At 41.1% G+C, this 20511-nt stretch overlaps 2 protein-coding genes across 2 annotated transcripts; one reads left to right on the top strand and one right to left on the bottom strand.

The window, feature by feature from the left end:
• The first annotated feature begins 390 nt into the window (after positions 1 to 390).
• On the top strand, positions 391 to 13201 carry crbn (cereblon). Its single transcript, XM_037101991.1, has 11 exons — positions 391 to 549; positions 830 to 942; positions 1085 to 1287; positions 1788 to 1937; positions 4562 to 4724; positions 5471 to 5533; positions 5634 to 5718; positions 5861 to 5976; positions 7270 to 7334; positions 8555 to 8686; positions 10164 to 13201. The coding sequence occupies exons 1-11, from the start codon at positions 477 to 479 to the stop codon at positions 10345 to 10347; spliced, it is 1347 nt and encodes a 448-aa protein (XP_036957886.1). The 5' UTR covers positions 391 to 476; the 3' UTR covers positions 10348 to 13201.
• A 4300-nt stretch (positions 13202 to 17501) lies between these two features.
• On the bottom strand, positions 17502 to 19942 carry LOC119021251 (vasopressin V2 receptor-like). The gene is made up of 3 exons (XM_037101426.1): positions 19773 to 19942; positions 18738 to 19612; positions 17502 to 18545 (listed from the first exon to the last, which is right to left on the bottom strand). Exons 2-3 carry the CDS (start codon positions 19570 to 19572, stop codon positions 18337 to 18339), a joined length of 1044 nt encoding a protein of 347 aa, XP_036957321.1. The 5' UTR covers positions 19573 to 19612; positions 19773 to 19942; the 3' UTR covers positions 17502 to 18336.
• Between the last annotated feature and the right edge of the window lie 569 nt (positions 19943 to 20511).

Raw genomic sequence — 20511 nt, 5'->3', positions numbered from 1 at the left:
AATTATATTTGAAAAACTGATTTACCAAGTAAACATACTGCTTCCGCAATAAAAAGGTAAATTTCTTACTGCTTTGTTGTAATATATTATTGAATTGTTAATGCTGATTTATCATTATACACCAGGTTTTTTAGAAGATAATGTGTGTATTTAAATTTGCTCATACTTTCCACCTTTGATTACCTCATGGATCCACAATCCAACAGGTGTGTCAGTGACTTTTTCATACAGCAACTGTATGACAACTCAACGCGCTCAGATATTATAGATATGTTTTAAATTAAACAATCTAGAAAATGGGGCCTTTAAAGTTGGGCACAAGAGACAAAGTTAAGGGACAGGAGACGTCTCTGAAGGATTGTTATGAGCTCACCTGCTCTGGTCGTGGGTCGTCGCCAGGGGGCGCTCGGGATCCGCGCTGCTGCTGCACAGTGAAGACGCCGTAGAAGAAGAGTTAGCATTGTAAACACAAGGATATGGCTGACGAGAGGGGTGGAGGTGAGGACAACATTAACGACAACATGGGGAACCAGCTACAGCTTTTACCAGGTAACAGTTAAATCTGCTGACTCGCTGCTCGCTGTTTGACCAGAGCAGCGCGTCTCTCTTCAGCCTGCTAACAGCTAGCTAACATTTCTACTCAACAGGCCACTGTCAGACATCACATCCTGACTGGGACATTCTCTGAACCCCTGCCTTCTCTTTCCTTTCATTTTCATTTCTATACCACCAGAGTGACTTATTAACATGGTGGAGCTGCAGCTGTAGTTTGTTTAGGAGTGTTAAACTAGCCTAATTCTGAGCATTTATGCCTGATGTGCCCTGACAGACAATGAGGAAGAAGAGGAGGAAGATGACATGGAGACGGAGGACCGAGACAGTGAGGAGGCAGAGAAGCCCAACATCATCACCTTTGACCCTAGTCTGCCCACATCACATGCTGTGAGTAATGCCACAACTTTCTTTTCTTCACGTAATGTCTCTGTATGTTTTTTCAACCAGCCAGCTTCACCTGCCCAGTGTTGTCAGAGAGCTGCAGCATGCTCCTGGTCTTGTTCTGACTCTGACCCTTGTGTGCTGACAGTATCTGGGCTCAGACATGGAGGAGTTCCACGGTCGTACAGTCCACGATGACGACAGCTGCCAGACCATCCCCGTGCTGCCACACACGTCTGTGATGCTGGTGCCGGGTCAGACGCTGCCTCTGCAGCTGTTCAGGCCGCAGGAGGTCAGCATGATGAGGAGCGTCATCCAGAGAGACCGCACCTTTGCTGTGCTCGCACACAGGTAGTCACTGCAGACTGGACAGAGCTCAAACACTGAGAAGGCATCTCTTTGGATGTGCATCTCAGTTAAAGGGGGACCCCACTGATATTACTCACACAATATGTCACAAGGAGAACAATTTCAGCCTATAATAACACTCATGTTTCCTGTGATACTTGAGTCCGAGAGCCCTGATGATATTATGATGACTATCTTAGCTTTAGCTCTGTGATATCCAATTTATGACAGAAAGATTGAGAGATCAGGGCATTTACCAGACTGCTAAAAAGCAGATGATATCAAGTTGCATAATGGGAAATGCAGGATTAACTATTTTTGGAGCTTGACCCATTTTAAAAACTAAATGTCAGGATTTCTGTGCCTCTTCTGCTTCTATTTTTGTCTTTATTAGTCTTTTTCTGTTTCTTGTCCCCCAAACAGTATAGAAATTCCTAAATGACTGGAACATCATTTATTGTTTGTTGAGTTAAGCGTTTTTCATGCAATATCTGTCTCTGCAGTGATGCAGGTGAGCCGGAGGCAGAGTTCGGGACAACTGCTGAGATCTATGCATACAGAGAGGAGCAGGAATATGGCATCGAGACTGTCAAAGTGAAAGCTGTGGGGAGGCAGAGATTCAAGGTCCATGAGATAAGAACTCAAGCAGACGGGTGAGTTGAATTGCCACATAAATCATTAAACCAAAGGTTACAGCTAAATGCATCCACACGTTTGAGCTTGAGCTGCACTCTATGAATAATAATGGCGTAAACATTGTGCTGTGGTTCTCACATGGAGTAAGTTAATGGTTGTCTGCAGGAATCACCTGCATGTTTTCATTGTCATCATCTTGCCAAAGACTAATTCAAACAGTATCTATTTGCAGCCAGCAGACAGGATAGAAAATCCAGCAGCACTCTAGATGAGGAATGCAAATCAGCCTCTATGTTCTTTTGTATTTTCTTTGCTCTTTATTGGAAGCGTGAAAAAAATGAAGATCTTAAACTTAATCAGATGCTCTTAGTTATTATAAACAATTGATCAAACTTTGAAGCCTCACTTTTTTACATACATATGTCATTTGATACCTGTTTACTCGAAAGAGATGACAGCACATCTCATACTGGATTTTGACCAGTCATCTATTGCGTCTGTTAATACAATATGGTTGGGGTGGGGTTTTACATGTGCTCCCTTATTCACAGCTAGATGGCAGTCTATCTCTATCCACTGTTATATTCAAAAACTCAACTGAAAACATCAGTCAGCCTCCGTCAATTGTGTTTGTGGAGAGGAGCTGCTGCTGTAAACTTACACATTCGGGTTTTTATACTAGATTTATTGGTTATGACTTGTTCTGTTAAAGCTGTGTTCTAGTTTTACTCTTGAGAGGATTAAGTTCTTCTTTTAATCATCACCAGAGCCGCAACACGTGGTCGACTCATGGATGTTATGAACAAATGGCAGAAAATGCTGTTTTCGGTCTCCCCCTGCATTCTTCGTTTGATATCATATTAAAATGAACTAGGGATCGACCATCAGATTTTTAAAAATCAACAAGACCGATAACTGATGTTTGGAATGCACATTTGCAGTAAAAATAAAAAGCTTAGTGTTAAAATATGTTTCAGTGATTCAAATATTGAACTTCAGTGCAATTTCGATGTTTTTTGATTGAGTATTTCTGTTAGTTACTTGGTACTGTGCAGATTCAGATTATTCAGTGTTCACTGGTTATTACTTGTGACATGTAACCAGTCAGTTAGTGTTGTAATCGGGACATTGAGTGAGACCACAGAGAGGTGGCTATAGGTGGAGAGAGGATGCTGCATCAGAGCCTAAGTGCATTTCTAAATTCTGTTTATTTTACTGGCAACCTGACACAAAAAACTCTGATACTGAAAAACAGAATAATGCTGAGTATTGGCCCTGATAATCAACCAAATAGATAATCTGTCCATCCCTAGCTTGGACTGACAAATGTTCTGATTCAGTTAATCTTTTAGTTCAATTCAAATGCCTCAACTTTGTGTCTCAGCCAATCTCAGTGGGCTGAGATAACTGTATTGATGCGATGTTATGAATGTGCTTGAAGTTACGCAAGTGGCTTGCAGTAAATGGAAACATGCCGACTTGTGCAGTAAAAGCAGGTGTACAGGGCATTACTGGAGAAGCAGCAGGGTCCCTTTTCTAATAAATGAATTACGTTGAATCTGATCATTGAATGGACTTGTGTACTCGCTGATAGTGATTCCAGCATTTCAGGCTGTATTGGAGGCATTTCTGATGCAGGCATCAGATTGGAACAACTCTAGACAAAACAAGACATTTGAAGACATCATTTTACATAAACTGGGATGGATATTTGTCACTTTTTTCTGACATTTATTGACTGAACAATCTGTTCTTTAATCTTGAAGATAATCAGCAGATTAATCAGTGATTTTAAATAGTCTGGTCTTTGTGCCTTTTCTCGTTTGAGGTTACAATAAACAGCGGAAGCATCTACGGAGAAAAGCTGCCTATTTAACTGTGGTGGTCATTCTACAGATAGTATCTACGTACATCCTCCAACGTTCAGGAAATCATGGAAGTCTACTGTCCATAAAACTGACTCTTCATAAAGACACATGTCCCTCCTTCTGTAGTCGCTGTTGTATAATGCACATAAATTGGTTACCATAATCCTGTTGACCTCTTGTTGTACTGCAAATGACCCAGAAAGCATACAATTGAAGTTATCACTCACATAGATGGGATCTGCCATCTGAGGTGATATTTACATTTTCTGAATGTTGAAGCGGTTGGTTTGGGTCGCTGAACATGCCACAACAAACAAACAAACATTTACAAATATAATGTCACTGTCATCATGTGTTAACAGTTTGTGCATAATTAATTGATTGAAATTAAGCATTTATTATCGTCTGTAGGCAGGATTTAACTGTAATACCATTTTTGGTGTTTGTTCTGATGTTACAGCTGTAAATTTGGTTATTTGTTATTGCTTATATGGCTTTGATCTGAATGTTTGATTGTTATGCAGGAAGTTCACTGTGTTCATCTCAGTTGGGAAGTTAAGCGAATATATCTTATTGCTGACTGACGGACAAAATGTACAGACAGAACCTTTTTAATCATCGCCACAGACTTACAAACATCCTGTCGTACACCTTATGACATTCAGCTAGCACACCATTTATTTAACCTGGTATTCATCTGCTTCACATTTTCCTACCCGTCTGTCTTTTGTTCCCCGACCTCTGTCATTGTCTCCTGTTATTTCTGTCCTCAGGATCAGACAAGCCAAAGTACAGATCCTCCCAGAAAGAATACTTCCAGATCCCCTCTCTGCCGTGCAGCTAACACCGCTCTCCAGGCTCCATGTGCACCCCTCCTCCAAACCCCCGACTCAAAGCTGCAAACAGGCCCAGTGCTGGTGGAATAACTACCAACAGGTCTGACACGCAAACAGATTTTTGTTTTGACTAATTGTTAAGTCTATGATACATCCTAGTTCCCCAGAGTACAAGGTCACTGCTTTAAATGTCTGACCAACAGTCGAAAGCCCAAAGAGTTTCAAAGTTCTGTCAGATAAGATGAGAAAAAGCAGCATGTATTTGCTGGAACAAGAGGTTTGTTTTTGCATTTTTACTTGAAAAACGACTGAAAAATAATCAACTGATTACACATTTGTAAATCGACCAATCATTGCAGCTCTAATAAAAAAAACAACAACAACAACTAGATTTTGTGTCATCCAGTCGTCTGGATTGTCTGAATATACATACGTATACATAAATATACACTCTGCGCTAATGTGACTCCTAGAAGAGGTGATGTGACCGTTCAAGAAAAAGTTGTAAGATGTCGGTTTTTATTTTAACAAACATACTATAGATAGATAGATAGATAGATAGATAGATAGATAATATCTAGTGATTTTCCTCCTTCTCCATCCATTTATTTCTCAGTTAAGACATACTTAACTGTTGTGTTTGGGTTAGGGTTAGAAATGCAACTTGTCACTTGGTGCACTGTCATGTATGAGTGTAATTTATGGATGTCCACATACTTTTGGCCAGGTTGTCAGTCAGTAATGGTAATGAGAGAAGGGAGGAGAAACTCTACGGCGGTTGGGTTACTACAGTCATCATTACATGTAGATTAAATTCATTAATGGTGCATCTGTTGTTCATCACAGAGGAAGTTTCACTGTGCCAGTCTGACACCGTGGCCGCCCTGGGTCTATGCACTCTACGACTCTGTGAGTGCTGCAGCTTTGTACTTGGAATTTCCCCCTTACATAAACACCACATCGGAGCAAATGTAAACCAACCTATCTCTTCTTACGTTGCACCTCACAGGAGTCGCTCATGAACAGAGTGAAGAAACAGCTCCATGAATGGGACGAGAATCTGAAGGATGACTCTCTGCCTACGAACGCCGTGGGTCAGCCTCTGTTCAGTGTATTACAGATGGATTGCAGACGCGTACACACATGTGCACGTGCGACTGTCTGTTTGTCTTCTTTGTACTTTCTTTCCTTCCTTTCTTTCATCGCTTTCTTTCGCTTCTGTCTGGTTCCTGTCAGACTTCTCCTACAGAGTGGCGGCCTGTCTGCCCATAGACGATGCCCTGCGGCTCCAGCTGCTGAAGATTGGCAGTGCCATCCAGAGACTCCGCTGTGAGCTGGACATCATGGACCGGGTAAGGGATGATCATCGCTAACACTCCTCTTACCCGCCCATGGTGCCATAAAATCTAGTGTTCATACATAATTGCTGCAATATTTTGATCCAGACATGGCCTTCACAGTCAAAAGTGTTTAGAAGTTTGTTTTTTATCGCTGTTGACAATTAACTTCAATAGATGTGTAGTAAAAAAATTGTGTACATTCGCTGGTTGTCACATTTTATCTAAAAGAACATTTTTTTGGCAGATATTTAATAACAAGACATTTATCATTCCTGATAATGGATATTTAGACTCATTGTTATCAGTACCAAACTTCCTATAGCAGTCAGATGCTAATGTTTACACTATATTGAGTGCGCAGTATATGAAGGTTGTAGACGGTGTTGAAGCAAGCCTAACTTCATCTTTCCTGCCTCACCTCTCCACTAACATCCACATTATGATATAAACAGCGCCAAGGGGTCTGTCCTCTTCATCTGGTATAATATTTTCTATTTGTGCTCCCAATCATTTTCACCAGCACAACAAAACTGCGAATGTGGCTTGAGAGCAAATTGTAAATATTACATTTGCCTGTATTTAAATGGACAGACACGTTTGTATAGCCTTTTAACATATAAGATAGCAACATTTGAAATGAAGACTCTTCTCTGAATCCCTTTGTTGCCATTTTTTTTTAGCCCCTCACTTCACTGTGAAATTAGTCCTGACTACGGCACCAGTTGTTTTTATTCTCAAATCGAATCTGACAGTATTTTGGAGACATTGACTCAACATACAACTTAGTTTGTTGTACTAAGTATGTTGTACAGAATGACTAGTAATGGGGATTAGATGGCCTGGCAGCTTTCATTGATCCACTTGATTATGCAAAAATGTGCCCTCATTCACATTTGATTGTAAAAATTACAGAATTTACAGATATCCATGTAAGAGTAAGGCCAGTGTCGCTCTAACCTCTTTTTAGACAATAAGCTGAAAATACACGCACACAAAAAAAAGCTGTTGGCGTGTAGGACAACTGCTGCGTCATTGGAAACTGCAAACTTTTATGTCACAGGAGAAGCAAAGTGCCACTTAATTGTGCCTGCCTGTTATTTTCCTTGGTCCTCTTATGTGATTGAGCATAATAACACTCCTTATAAAGTCTCACTGCTCACTGAAGACCTGACCTAGATGTATGGATGGATTATTATTGGATCCGTAATGGGCCTCGACATTGAGCGCACTTGTCACTAAGAACATTTGACATATATGGATCCTTTTAACAAGTATCCTCTTCGTCCTCCTCCTCTACCTCCCCAGTGCACGTCACTGTGCTGTAAGCAGTGCCAAGACACAGAAATCACCACAAAGAATGAGATCTTCAGGTGAGGCCTGCTTTTGCTTTTGTAAAATAATGTCATATTGTTTAATTTGTTTGTTTTTGCAGCGTCTTTTTGTTTAAAAATAAAATGTGGTATTCAACCTGGAACAAAACCGCTCTCATTTATAGCCGCTTTTAGTATTTTCCTCACTCACAGTAATCACTATCATTATGAACATGTCGAAAAGTGGATGCTGATTGGACAGTCAGCAACAGTCTGGTGTTACATCACGAACCTAAGTGGCCTGGCTCTGCAGCTCCACACTGACAGCGCGCACACTAGCACACACACAGTCTCATGCTGTTATGTAAGGTAATTTCAAACAGTCAGTGATGTCTGGTGGTTAATGTGTTCGCCCAAGATTGACAAACGAATCTCCTAACACCAATGAAACTCTCCAGACTCCATCTCCAGCTGTCCATTAACAGAGGTGTTGGAGGACATCCAGATAATCTGGCGGAACGGGTGATTCTGTGTTGAACATGACGCTAACTTTTCAAGGACACTCTCTTTGACTAACACATTGGCATCTTCAGTCGTGTGACACACACCCCTGAAGCAAATTTCTTATTTGATAGTCTGCATGATTAAGTTTTGATTGTTGTTTGAAGTTGTTGATTTTTCTTGTGTGTGTGGTTGGATTGTCCACAAAGACCTGCAATTATTGTGTAATTAATTACCTAATAGAGCAGAAGATTGAAAACAGACTTTTCCATCCTTAAGTCTTCGCTTCGTACACTCTGCTTTGTATTTCCATGATCAGTTAATGCAGAGATATTGACAGAACATTGGACTTGATGAGAAGTTGTTCATTGCTTAAACCAAGATTTTTTTTCTTCATACATTGCTTATTCCAAATAAAGAGTGCTCATGACTATACTGTTATCAAAGTTTACACTTTACATTTTACATTGTACCCTTTTTAAATACATGATTCCATATTGACACACAGCAGTGATTACAAAAATAGACCATAATGTGTTCACACTTGTTGTGCAACATGAGTTAGTTGTTATGAGCTCACAGATGGGTTCAGAGAGGCTGTAGAATTTCTAATGTTCAATTTAGGCAGTTTGGCTCCTGTTATTTCTGTGAAAGTGTCGCTAATCATTCTGTTTTATTCACTTTCGAAGGACCATTCTCATGTTTTGTCAGCTGAACTGTTTATTATTGTCATAATAGCTGCTGATGACATGTTCGGCCTGCCTCTTCTCTCCCTGCAGCCTGTCCCTGTACGGCCCCATGGCTGCGTACGTCAACCCGCACGGTTACGTCCACGAAACTCTGACTGTCTACAAAGCCAACAACCTCAACCTGGTCGGCAGGCCATCCACACTGCACAGCTGGTTTCCAGGGTAGCTATTGCTATACTCACATCATTTATCCTGCATGTCTCCCTATAGCTATTGAATGATGCAGCACATAGACGGACTCAGACCCCTCACCTTGCCTTTCAGTGTTTTCATAAATACATCTTTTTAGATAAATGCTAGTCGATAAAATGTCACAAAATTGTCTTTGAATTGCTGCTATTACCAAACCGATGGTCCAAAACCCAAAGACTCTTCATGTACTATCAAACATTACAAAGAAAAGCAGTTACTCCTCACATGTAAGAAGAAGCTTGACATTTTTGAAGTATGACTGGTTATTCGGTCAATATGTGAAAATGACTGAAGAAAATTTAGAATAGCCGGCTACTGAATTTCTTTTCGATTCACTCATCAATTCACTAATCATTGCCGCTTTAATATTGACATTGAAATTACATGGAGTACTTAACTGAAATGTTTTAAGTAAAAAATGTCCCAGGCCTTCTAAGGAGATTGTGAAAAGTTTGAAGCTTGCTCCTTCACAGAGGACGGCTCCTCAAGATTGCGTAGGGTGTTTTTTAACCTGTGTCAATCTGATTGTTTTGGACCCGTTTTGCTCTTGGTGCGATTCATACTCGGTTGTTGGCCAAAACAGCCGCAACAACAGCCTTCCTGGAGCCATTTGACTTTGATCTGACCCAACATGTTTGAGCTCTACAGCTCTAGTGGCCAGGTCGTTCACTTAAACACCAGGATGCAGATAAGTGAAATTAACAGCAGCTAGCCAGAGAAAGAGTAAAGATCTGACCTGGACTAGGGACAGAATAAGGTGCCTTGGCTTGCCCGGCTGATATAAACTTCTCCCTGTGTTTACATTCTCTCTTCTGCTCCAGACACATCTAACCAATAAGTGTTCTCCTGTGTCACAATGATGGACCAGGATCACAGCAACATGTCCTGTAGAAAATTGTTCCTACAGACTAATCCACTCCTCCTCTGTGGACTTCCTTGTTCAATATGTCTCAAACAGGCAATTTCCTCGTCGTGCTGAAATGGTTGAGACTTTTCTGTGTAACTGTTGATTAACTGTAACTGCTGTGAATCCATCAGGATCAAGCTACAAACTGTTCAGACCACATTTATACTCATTTATTGATACTCCAAAGATATATTGTACAGTGTTGTGTCCCTTTGAAGACCCATCCTCTCAAAAATGTGTTTTGCATATTCTTACATTAATGTTTGAGCAGAGTTTGTCTCTAGAAGGCCGTTTTTTCACATTCATCAGCTGCTCAACTCACATCTCAGTTTCAGAAATCACAACTAGTTTGGATGCCAGTCATCTCCGAAATATGCAACTTACACAAGTGTGACTTCAGTTTCATTAGTTAAACTTTGGAAATGGACAGGATTTGAATTTTCATAGATTCTGCATCTTCTGGGGAAGATGTCATTTTAAGATTTTTTTTCTATAAACATGTCTGAAGGAGAGACTCTTGTCCTCTTCTTTTGCCCTCAGGTACGCCTGGACAATCGCTCAGTGCCGAACCTGCGGGTCTCACATGGGTTGGAAGTTCACAGCCACCAAGAAGGACTTGTCTCCACCTCGTTTCTGGGGTCTGACACGTTCAGCTATGCTCCCCCGTATCCCCCAGTCCGAGGGGGAGGAGGGGAGAGGGGGCTCTCGTCTCTTCTGCCTGTGACATCGGACCATCACTTCCCCCCAGTTAAAGAAAAAAAAACCCAACAACCCTGCGAGCCCCCTGAGCCTGGATCTTCAGGCACTCTCTGGCTGCGAGTCAATGCATCACACACCACCTGTCACCCCTGGCAGAAAATCCATCACATTAGTGGAAAAGGTCATTCAGCCCTAGAATGGCACTCTAACAGCTAATTACAACAAAATGGTGTTGGTGATTGCTCCTAAAGGTTTTTGAAGTGTGGAGTCAGCAGAGAGAGGTGCGTCGTGGTAAAGTGAGACAGAATTGGAGAAAAAATAGTTTGGACAGATTGACACGTGGTAACATCCTAGCATGCAGCGCCCTAATCTGCACCCTTGTCCTGCTGATTTCTTGGTAGCTGTGAACACAAAAACACAAAAAAGCTTAACGCGTATTCATACTACAGCTCTTTTCCTCTGTCTGACGGACGGTGCGGCTGCATGCAGTGGAGATAGAGACGTCGTCAGCAAGCTGTTAATATTTAATCTGTTGTGAAACCAACCAGTTAATATCAATTCACAAAGCGTTCAGAGCCTTTTGCGTGGTTTCAGTGGAGGAAGCTGTTTTGAATGAGGTGCACTCATGTAGATCTGTCACTATAGGGGATATTTTGGATCTCGGGATTAAATTGGATGTATTTTTGTATGCAGGAAGATGGGAGCGTAATTTAACATTTTCATCCATGCGTGGAGACTTTGTGCTATTTATTATCACTCCAGTTTTTTAATGTAATAAACAAAAAGCTGTTGTGACAATAACGATAAGGTGTAAAATAATCGATATAATCGTCGTCTGTTTTGTATTCAACGCCTTCTCATTGTCTAATCAGGTGATATGCTTCAGGAGACAAGCGTTATCTCTGGTTGCACAAGTGGAAATTAGACTGTTTTTTTTTTTTTTCCAAGGTCAGAGCTAATTAACTCAAAAGCGAGAGGGGCATTTACTCTTCTTTATTGAGTTTGTTCATGTTGTGTGGCATGTGAAAATGGTGTGCCTACGCCCTCAGCTCAGTGTCTTTCGATATGGGTACTGAGTCAGCGAGTGTGAATGACAGATTGTAAATGGCAAATTGACGGTGAGAATTAGATTTATTTGGTGATGTTTTTTTAGGATTCACTTTGATTTGTAGTCATGCAGTTTTCAGGATTTTACTTCTTGCAATTTTGTTGCAAGGTGCTGGCTCATGTTTGTATAAATATAAATGTGAATAAGAGGCAGTTTTAGCATCTGTCGCTAGATATAACTGGTGAATATGACTCTTTCTTCTCATATCGCTTCATGTCACAAAGAGTTGTTCTGAAGTAATCTTTTCAGAATCAGGAAGCAGAGTATTCGACTGCAAAACGAAACTGACCAGATTGTGATGATGATGCTGATCTGCCTAATTAAAGGGACAGTTCACCCCGAAATCAACTATACATATTTTTCCTACACTTGCCTGTAGTGTTATTTATCCGTCTAGATTGTTTCGAACTCAGAGATATCGCCTGTCTCTCAAAGCAGCTTGTGTTGCTCAAGAAACGATACTCAACAGTAAAGTCTCTTTCCAGAGACCATGACCGTATTACACAAAATAATCCGCAGACCTTGTTGTGAGCTGTTAAATTAAGGAACTGATTTCTTACTGCCGAAGTACACCCACCAACTGTACCATCTACTCATGGACGAGAAGCTAGCTAACTAAGCTAGCTGACATTATATCTGTAATGAGCATGAGCCTCTGGTCTAGTTGTGGTGAACTGTCTCTTTAAATGTTTTTGATAATGTCTTAAAGGAGTAGCTTGGCATTTTGGGAAGTATGCTTCTTTGTTTGTTTGTTTTTTGGCCAGGCTAGCTGTGTATCATATTGTTTCCTGTCTTTATGCTAAGCTAAGCTAACCGGCTGCTGGGTGTAATATCATTACCATACAGGTGTGGGAGTCTTGATTTTAATCATTCTACACACAATCTTTGGCATGTCAGCAAATTAGTGTAATTCTCTAAATGCCATAACTACCCTTGGAAGGACGATGCCTTTCAAATGAAGAATTTTTTTCATGTTGTTCTCATGGCCAAAGCAAACACAATTCTGACTTAGAAAAATTTACTTTGTGGTTTAATGCACTGTTCACTTTGATTCCACACATTCAATTTCTGTGTCAGTCGTATTAGCCACGATGCAACTTGACCGCTGCCAGTTCAGTTCGGAGATGCTCGCGTGTTTTGCACGTGCCGGCTAATCTACCCTCGAACTTCTAGCCTCAAGCAGAGATGATGGGTGTGCCACAGGGGTCTGTGAAGGTCCTTTCTATCTGAACAACAGCGTCATTCGGCCCACACCACATGTTTTTCTGCTTTTGGATTTTGCTGGATGCTGCCAAGATGACAATGGCCAAAACTACCACACTGAGCTTCATAATGGCTCTTCAGAAACCTATGACTTCACGGTGACAACATCCATCTATTACACAGGACATGCTTTGGAAAATCAGTGCAGTTCCCATTGAGCTTCCTCACAAATGGGTCTGGAATTTTTTTTTTTAAATCCACTTTTTAAGTCTTTTACTTATCAGTCTCTGTCGTCATATCATTTCTCTTTGAGGAGAGGCTTTCGCCATGAGAACAACATGTGAAATCTAAAAGCCCTTGTGATAATATTCTCTGTCATATCACTGATTTAGTGTTCGCTGGGCTGTCAGACTTTCATTCACTCTCCCGAACAATAAAAAGGATGCTTCACTGAAGAAATCAATGGCTTGAATCCAAAGAAGGTCTTTGTTTGTTTTTCCATGAGATTCAGTGTATCACAGAGTAAAATAAACATGCAGATGTCCCAGTCTCAGTTTGATTGTTCAGACATATGTGTCTGTCTGTCTGTGTGTTAGCTTACACAAATAAAAACACAATAAGATACACAGTAATGTATAAATGAACAGGCTTGCATACAGAATAAAACACAATTTAAACACCAATGACATGATGTAAAAGCACACAGTAAATATATCGGTGTGTGTGTGTGCGCGTGTTCAAAGCCAGAGATGTGGAGTGCTGAACTGAGCTTTAATCAGCAGGTTGTATGATTTGTATCTTCTCATCTTCAGACAAAATCAACGTGCTCCCTCATCATGTTTGTGTTTTTATGTGCCTGCATGATAGGAGTTCATTAATCTCCTGTGCAGATACACGTGCATGGACGGGGGATCATCTGCATGCAGGCACAGAGAATAGTGAGTGTCCGTGAGTGGGAGAGGAGCGCCGTCGACCCCTTGGAGGACTATGACCATGTTGACGAGGTTGTGGATATGCAACATGTGACTTCTCAGCTCTCACCAGTTCAATTCAATACCTGAAACCTGTTTTTAACGCGTTGGTGCTGTTGTGTGTGGCACAGGCTCTGTCAAAATGGTGCTTGATTGAACTATTTCACCTTTATCTATTATTTTGATCAAGGCTTCGACCAAAATTACTGTCGCACAATTTTGAAGATAAGATGAACTTTCATTTGTAGACAGAAGAACAAATACAGTTGTTGCAAAAGCACAATGACAGAAATAAGTAAATATAAGGGTAGAAGGCAAATTAATTAACTGAGATAAATGATTAGAGAATATGAGAAGAAAGTATTCAAAAGACAGAAAAAGTGACAGTGGTGTGATTAATAGCAGCAGAGTCAACAAGTGTAAACTACAAACATCAGACATGTCATGATATATGATTAAATAGTGGAACCTAGTTTTTTCTCTGTTAATGTAAAGATATAGCAGGTCATGTAACATCATGGTATATTACAATATAATTGGCACATAATGATATACATAGTTTGAGATATAGACATATAATATGCTGTGGTATTTCCTACGGCAATACAAGATTTAATAGTAAATAGACCAACATAGTTTATAAATAACACAAAATACAGTATAATATATCATTATAACATAAAATAAAACTAGAATTGCAACTCACTTGATGTCCCTGTGTCACTCTAAATTTGGAATCATCCGTAACTGCCTGAATGTGCCTGACTTTCAAGATTATTTGCTGAGAAATTAAGGGAAGTATTGAAAAACACTCCAGAAAGAGTGAACAAAATCCTGGATCCATCCCTTTATCCAGATCCACTTCAAAAGTTAATGGAGTCCAGTTTGGGCCGAGACCCATCCTCCATCTAAATTTCATGGAGATCTGCTCAGTATTATTTGAGTAATCGTTCTGACAAACCAACATGTGCTGCATACAATCTGTTTTCTCGTTATTTCCTTTTAGGTTAACAGTGAGTTACTTGATCTGCCTCATGTTTCATGTCAATAAGCCACTTTTCCCAGCCACTGTCAGAAATATTTATTTTAACTCTCATTAGATGGGTCTGTTTTTTCTAATTATATATTTTTCCTTTTGCAGTGTCCTTGAAATAAAGTTTGGATTTTGATTTGAAATAATTCACTGCTTGGCTGGTGGCTGATCTTGTTTGGTGCACCATTACCAAAGACTCCTTGCTGCAACTGTCGCTTAAATCTTTCTCCTCAGGTGTAATTGGTCATATGGTTGAAAACTCCAGAACATTCAAATAACTGGACCGTGAGTTGAGATTGTTTTCAAGAATCAGCTGTTAAATTAATCTTTTGGGCAATATGAAGAAGAGGTCGCTGATGTACTCAGTGCATGTTACACGACAGCTGTGCAAAATCTGTCCGCTGATGAAGACGGCGTGACGCGGTCATCGAGTCCAGAACAAGTGGACCTTCAGAGGAGATTCTTTTGTCAACACCGTACACTGCATGTTTGGTCTGGATTATAATAGGCTCATTTAGGTGAGATGTGAGATGTAGCAGTATGTACACGCCCATGTGAGCGTTTATGTATTTAAATGATGCGAGAACATGCTGTGTTCATCATTCTTAATTACAGCAGGGGTGGACGCTGTAAATAATGCCTGATGCCCAGTTGATACGATTATCTGGGCTTATGTAACCACAACTGAACGTGTCTAAAGATAATATAATGTAACACAATGAAAAACATTTCAGACATTTAGTTCCTGCAGCTGTTTTAACAAGTTTTACTCCAGAAATCAAACACATGTGTTAATTGAACAGAATTGAAAAATTATTTCAGACATTAATAGTTGACCCAGGGGCTGTCACATTCTGAGCATGTAGTAACGTTATTCAGCCATTTATTTATGTAATGAGGGGCGGGTTAATTGAAGGAACAGGTTGAATTGCTATCCTTCATTAAGGTCCTTGAATAGATTGAGCTATTTTAAGATCAGACTGACATTATTGATCTTCATGGGGAAGGCAGGTAATTGTCGTCAACTGTCTAACCAAATACAGTGTTTATGATTTCATTATGTTCAGTTGTGGGTAATGTAGGCCCCACTTCCATTTTCAAAAGGAAGAGGAAACAAGGAATAAAAAAGGCGATAACTCTGCAATGTAAGTGTGATGCTTGACAAAATGGTGGCTTTTTAAAACCTGATGCTTACATTACCCACAATGCAACTTGGCAATTGAGTGACATCACTGGAGTGCAATTTATCAGATTACATGCAACTTCCTCTGGAACCACAAAAGACTCAATGCTCCTTTGTTCACATATGCAGTAGGACTCACTAAAAGCTGTAAACACACTTCAATGTGTACAGTTGGCAGAGTTACCCTTTAGAATATATACCGCTGTGGGGTTCGTGTCCAGTAATGTCATATCACTCAAATGATCAGGAATGGAGCTGTTCTCAGTGCATATAAAGTGTACAAAACTCTCTTCACTAAAGTGGAGAATGTTTTTGGTTCAAAAACACATGGTGATATGTGAATGGAAATGCCAGAATACCATTTCACGGCAGACATTTTGACTTGTCAAAGCAGGAGAAGCACAGATGTGACCAATAAACCTAATGATGGGTCCATAATACGTGTCCCAGTTAGCCATGGCAGTATGTGAGCATGAACAATTAAAGGCCTGGAACTGGCTCGTCTAAATGGAACTCAGCCATCATAAATATTATAAATTCCAGCTGTTTGACGTGTCAAAACACCTGCTGTGAAAGGTGTAGCAACCAAACGGCTATTAATTCATCTTGTCCCCTGGCAAAGGCGCTAAAGAGGTTTCCTTGGCATCTTTATTTACAATATGAGTCTTGTTTCTCTTCTGGCTACAGTCGCTTCAGCCTTACTGCCACAGCAGACAGATTAACAGTGTAGGATGAGAAACACATGCAGGCCAATACAGTTTGCTAGTGGTTTGCTTTCCAGCAGCAGGATATCAGTTCAACATCTTGCATTGGCAAACCTCTGTGTCCTTAAGCAACTCAGTTTCTTATCCCGCTTACCAGTCTTTACCTCTCTAAACAAAACCAAGAGCTCTGATGTGTCTGTAGAGAGAGAACCAATAATTTTGCTGATCTTGTCTAATTGATAATAATCATATTGCAAATGTCTGATGGGAAACAAATTCTAAAGCAGGTCACATACAGAAGTGACAATCCCAACAAACACACACATACAAATACTGCAAGATTCTTTTGGTCTGAAAGTCAAAGTATTGAGCCAAAATAACATTCACAGACAAAACTGAGATAGATGTTGCTGCCATAGTGACACTAACGAGAATGTTTCCATGGTGATTGCTCTGTCTGGCTTCACCTGCCTCACATATTCCCTCACAGTCACACAGGTAACAGCCAGGAATGACCTGCAGCCAGTCTGGTCCAATGATGTATTTCCTAATTATCCAAAATCAAGAGCAAAGAAAAGTATGACCAATGACTAATTTATATCTGGAGTCATTTTACCTCAATTAAAAACCCTTCTTGTTGGGACTTGTACTCACCTCAGCTGAGAATAAATGTATGTGTTCATGCATCGGTCCCTGTAGGTGTACTGTGTGCATGTGTAATATTTTTGAGGGTGTGCCAGCATTTGGTATGTTGCTCCTTTAGTGTGAAAATCCTTCATCCTGAGTCCCTCTGTTGGCCTCCACATCATGCACATACCGCATATGACACACACCAGGTCTGAGTCTGGCTCATATCTTGTCACTGCAATATGTCAGCTGTACTATAAATGGTAGACTGCATTTGTAATGTGGACATGTGATCCAAATTCCCATGAGAATTAATCTAAATGGGTTGTGATCGCAAAAATGTGGTCTTTAAATATGAATAATCATGATTTTGCTCTTGATTTGTCATCAGTGGCTTTTCAGATCTAATGACACACAAGAAAATAATGAACAGTTGTGAGAATATGACTTTATTCCACACATATTTGGTTACAGCCTGAACAAGAAGAAATTATGAATACAGCCACTCAGCGTGACCTTTTAACACATATTTCAACACAGAGATCACATTTCACAATATTTAAATGCAGTAATGTTAAAGCAGCTTTGGGGAGGCAGCAGACACATGTTGCAGTGTTTGTGGTCACTCTTGGTCTTACTGTCACTCTTTGTGATAGCGTTCTCTTTGTAAAACAAAACTAAAGATAAAGGACATGTTATCACCTCTGAGCTCAACTCAAAGGAACTGTGGTGTAAGTTCACATAGATGTACTGGCATGTCCTTCAAAATTGCACAAAATAACAATAAATGGTAATTGCTGTCACTCAGTCTGAAGTGTTCCAAGCTTGTATTACACGTGAGGAATCTATCTATGTTTTACAATGACACTGTCACCGTCATAACAATGTGATGATATGATCAACACCAGTTGTTTACAGAGTCTTTACTGGTTGCTTTCCTTCCCGGCAACATCTGGAGCGCAGCTCCAACTCATGGCCACGCATTTACTTTTGGTTTGCGTTTGTTTAATGCCTCGGTGACATCTTTCCATATGCCAGACACGCAGATAGATCCAGTACATCTTGTCTGCATATCTCCTGCTCAGAAGTAGAAGCAGTCGCTGAAATGCAGATAAGCTGAGAGGCAGCATCTCGAGGCGCACCGACCTCAAGCTTTTCCCGTGTCCAGATAATAACGTGTCGCCCTCATTTGGACTCAGAGACATTTCTGAAGCTCATGTACAAGGCGCTGACCAGCGTCGCCTCGTCGTGCATCGAATCTTTGCCGTCGGACCGCCGCTGGCACAGGAACGTCACCAGCCTCTTGGGAAACTGCCCGCTGAACAGAAGGTAAATGCAGGGATTCGCGCAGCTGTTCAGACTGGCCAGCAACATCAGGATGGTGAAAGTGGCAGCTGGAATGAGAGGACAAGTGCAAAGCGTCATGTGGTTGCAACAATTTTCCTTTACTACCTTTAAATATGCTGTGCGTAAAAGCGCTCTGCTCGGGCAGCGCGTAAATCTTCTCAAAGACATCAGAAGTCCAAAAACAGAGTACAGAATACCACGTAAAACTGATCACCGGCCACAAACACTGAATGACTTACTTTCTTTTGGCGCATGTATGTCCCATGCGGACCACAGCTGGACAGTGAAGAAGGGAGCCCAGCAGATGATATAAGCCAGAACTATGACCACTGTCATCTTCAGCGTCTTCACCCTGGCCTTGGACATGCCGGCCACACCGGTGGCTCTGGATGGGAGAGGGAGACTCACGCTGCCCTGCTGTTGAATCTTTTGGTACAGGTTGATCTGGATGGCTCGGCAGATGCGCACTTGACAAACAAGGACTGTAACAACAGGTAGAACAAAAATGACCAGCGTTGTCCAGGTTATGTATGTCTGCAGCCCCCACGGCTGGATGAAGTCAGCCCAGCAGTCAAACACACCGGGCTCCACCTCGACCTGTGAGAAGATGAAAACCTGCGGCAGGCTGCCCAGCAGTGAAATCCCCCACGCCACGCACACAGGGATGTTCAGTCTTGTGCGCGCCCGCTGGAACTTGACCATCGGGTTGCAGACAGCTTGGTATCTGTCGACTGTCATCACCACGATCATGTAGGTCGATGAAAACATGCCGAGGACCTGCAGGTACTTCACCAGGCGGCACACCAGGTCCGGTCCGACGAATCTGTCGGTGATGTCCCACATGAGCTGCGGACACACCTGGAAAAAAGTCACCACCAGATCGGCCAGGCACAGGTGGAAGACGAAGACGCGCATCCTCGACATCTGTTTGCGCTGCCTCCAGAGGACGAGCAGCAGGGTGGTGTTGAGGATGGCGGCACTGACGAAGATGACACTGAGCAGCGCGATCTCCACCTTGGCCAGAATCTCATCTCTCGGCACGTCCTCCGTGTCCACAAGGTCACTGTCGTTCATCGTGAGGGAGTTCAGACTACACAGGCGGCCGAAGAACAGGCTGTTGGGGAATACAAGTACAGATGGTCAGGTTATAGATTACTGAAACTTGACATTTTTCCAAACGACAACTTTAAAACTAAACATTTTTTTTAAAAAAAATTGCCTAAAGGATCCTTTTAAATACAGCTAATAAAACAGCTACAAATATCCTCTCCTACCTCAGAGTGAACTGTAAGATCAACTTTTTGTGGGAATAATCTCAGGAGAGAAGGGTGCTCTTACTAGAGAAAGTCTCTCCAGCTGTGCCCCCTTGTTTTATATATGGGAAGGAACTGGGTGGAGCCTGGATTCCTTCTTCCCTGGCGAATACATACCATTGTTTTTATCAATATTCATCAGGTAAAAATAATGAAGACTGGACTACAGGTCATATGACTGAAAGTTCCAGGACAGCTATTAAATAGACGATGAGAGGATCGTTTTTGAATTATTATCACGTTTAGTTATACATTTGTCATTGACAAATAGGTAATTTTTTATGCGTAATTCAGATTCAGATTAATTTGAATTATAGCAACATTATGTGACTTTTTACCTTTAAAATAGCGTCGGAATCATTTTGATGGCACAGCGTCTTGTAACAGGGTGAACGGTGTCTCTGTCTCAGCTATCACTTGTTTCTGCACTATGTAACTTCAGTGAGGTGGTAAGATCACAGCGTTACAGACACGTTTACTTTAAAATACAGGTTTTCAACACATAACATTATTACGATGTAATGAGTCTTGTTCCTAGTAAGCACCTGACAAATTGTTACAGACCTGGGATTTGTATTTAATACAGTGGTGTTCCACTCTGAAACTATGGGGGCCTCGCATATCTACGTAATGTGGCTTTAAATAAAGTTTAAACCTAAAAAACTGTCACTGTCATCCAAAATCAATGAAAAACTGGCAA

The sequence above is a fragment of the Acanthopagrus latus genome, chromosome 6 (assembly GCF_904848185.1).
Source record: "Acanthopagrus latus isolate v.2019 chromosome 6, fAcaLat1.1, whole genome shotgun sequence".
Taxonomy (NCBI): domain Eukaryota; kingdom Metazoa; phylum Chordata; class Actinopteri; order Spariformes; family Sparidae; genus Acanthopagrus; species Acanthopagrus latus.
The sequence above is the reverse complement of the archived record's forward strand: the minus strand, read 5'-3'. Positions and strand labels throughout refer to the sequence as shown.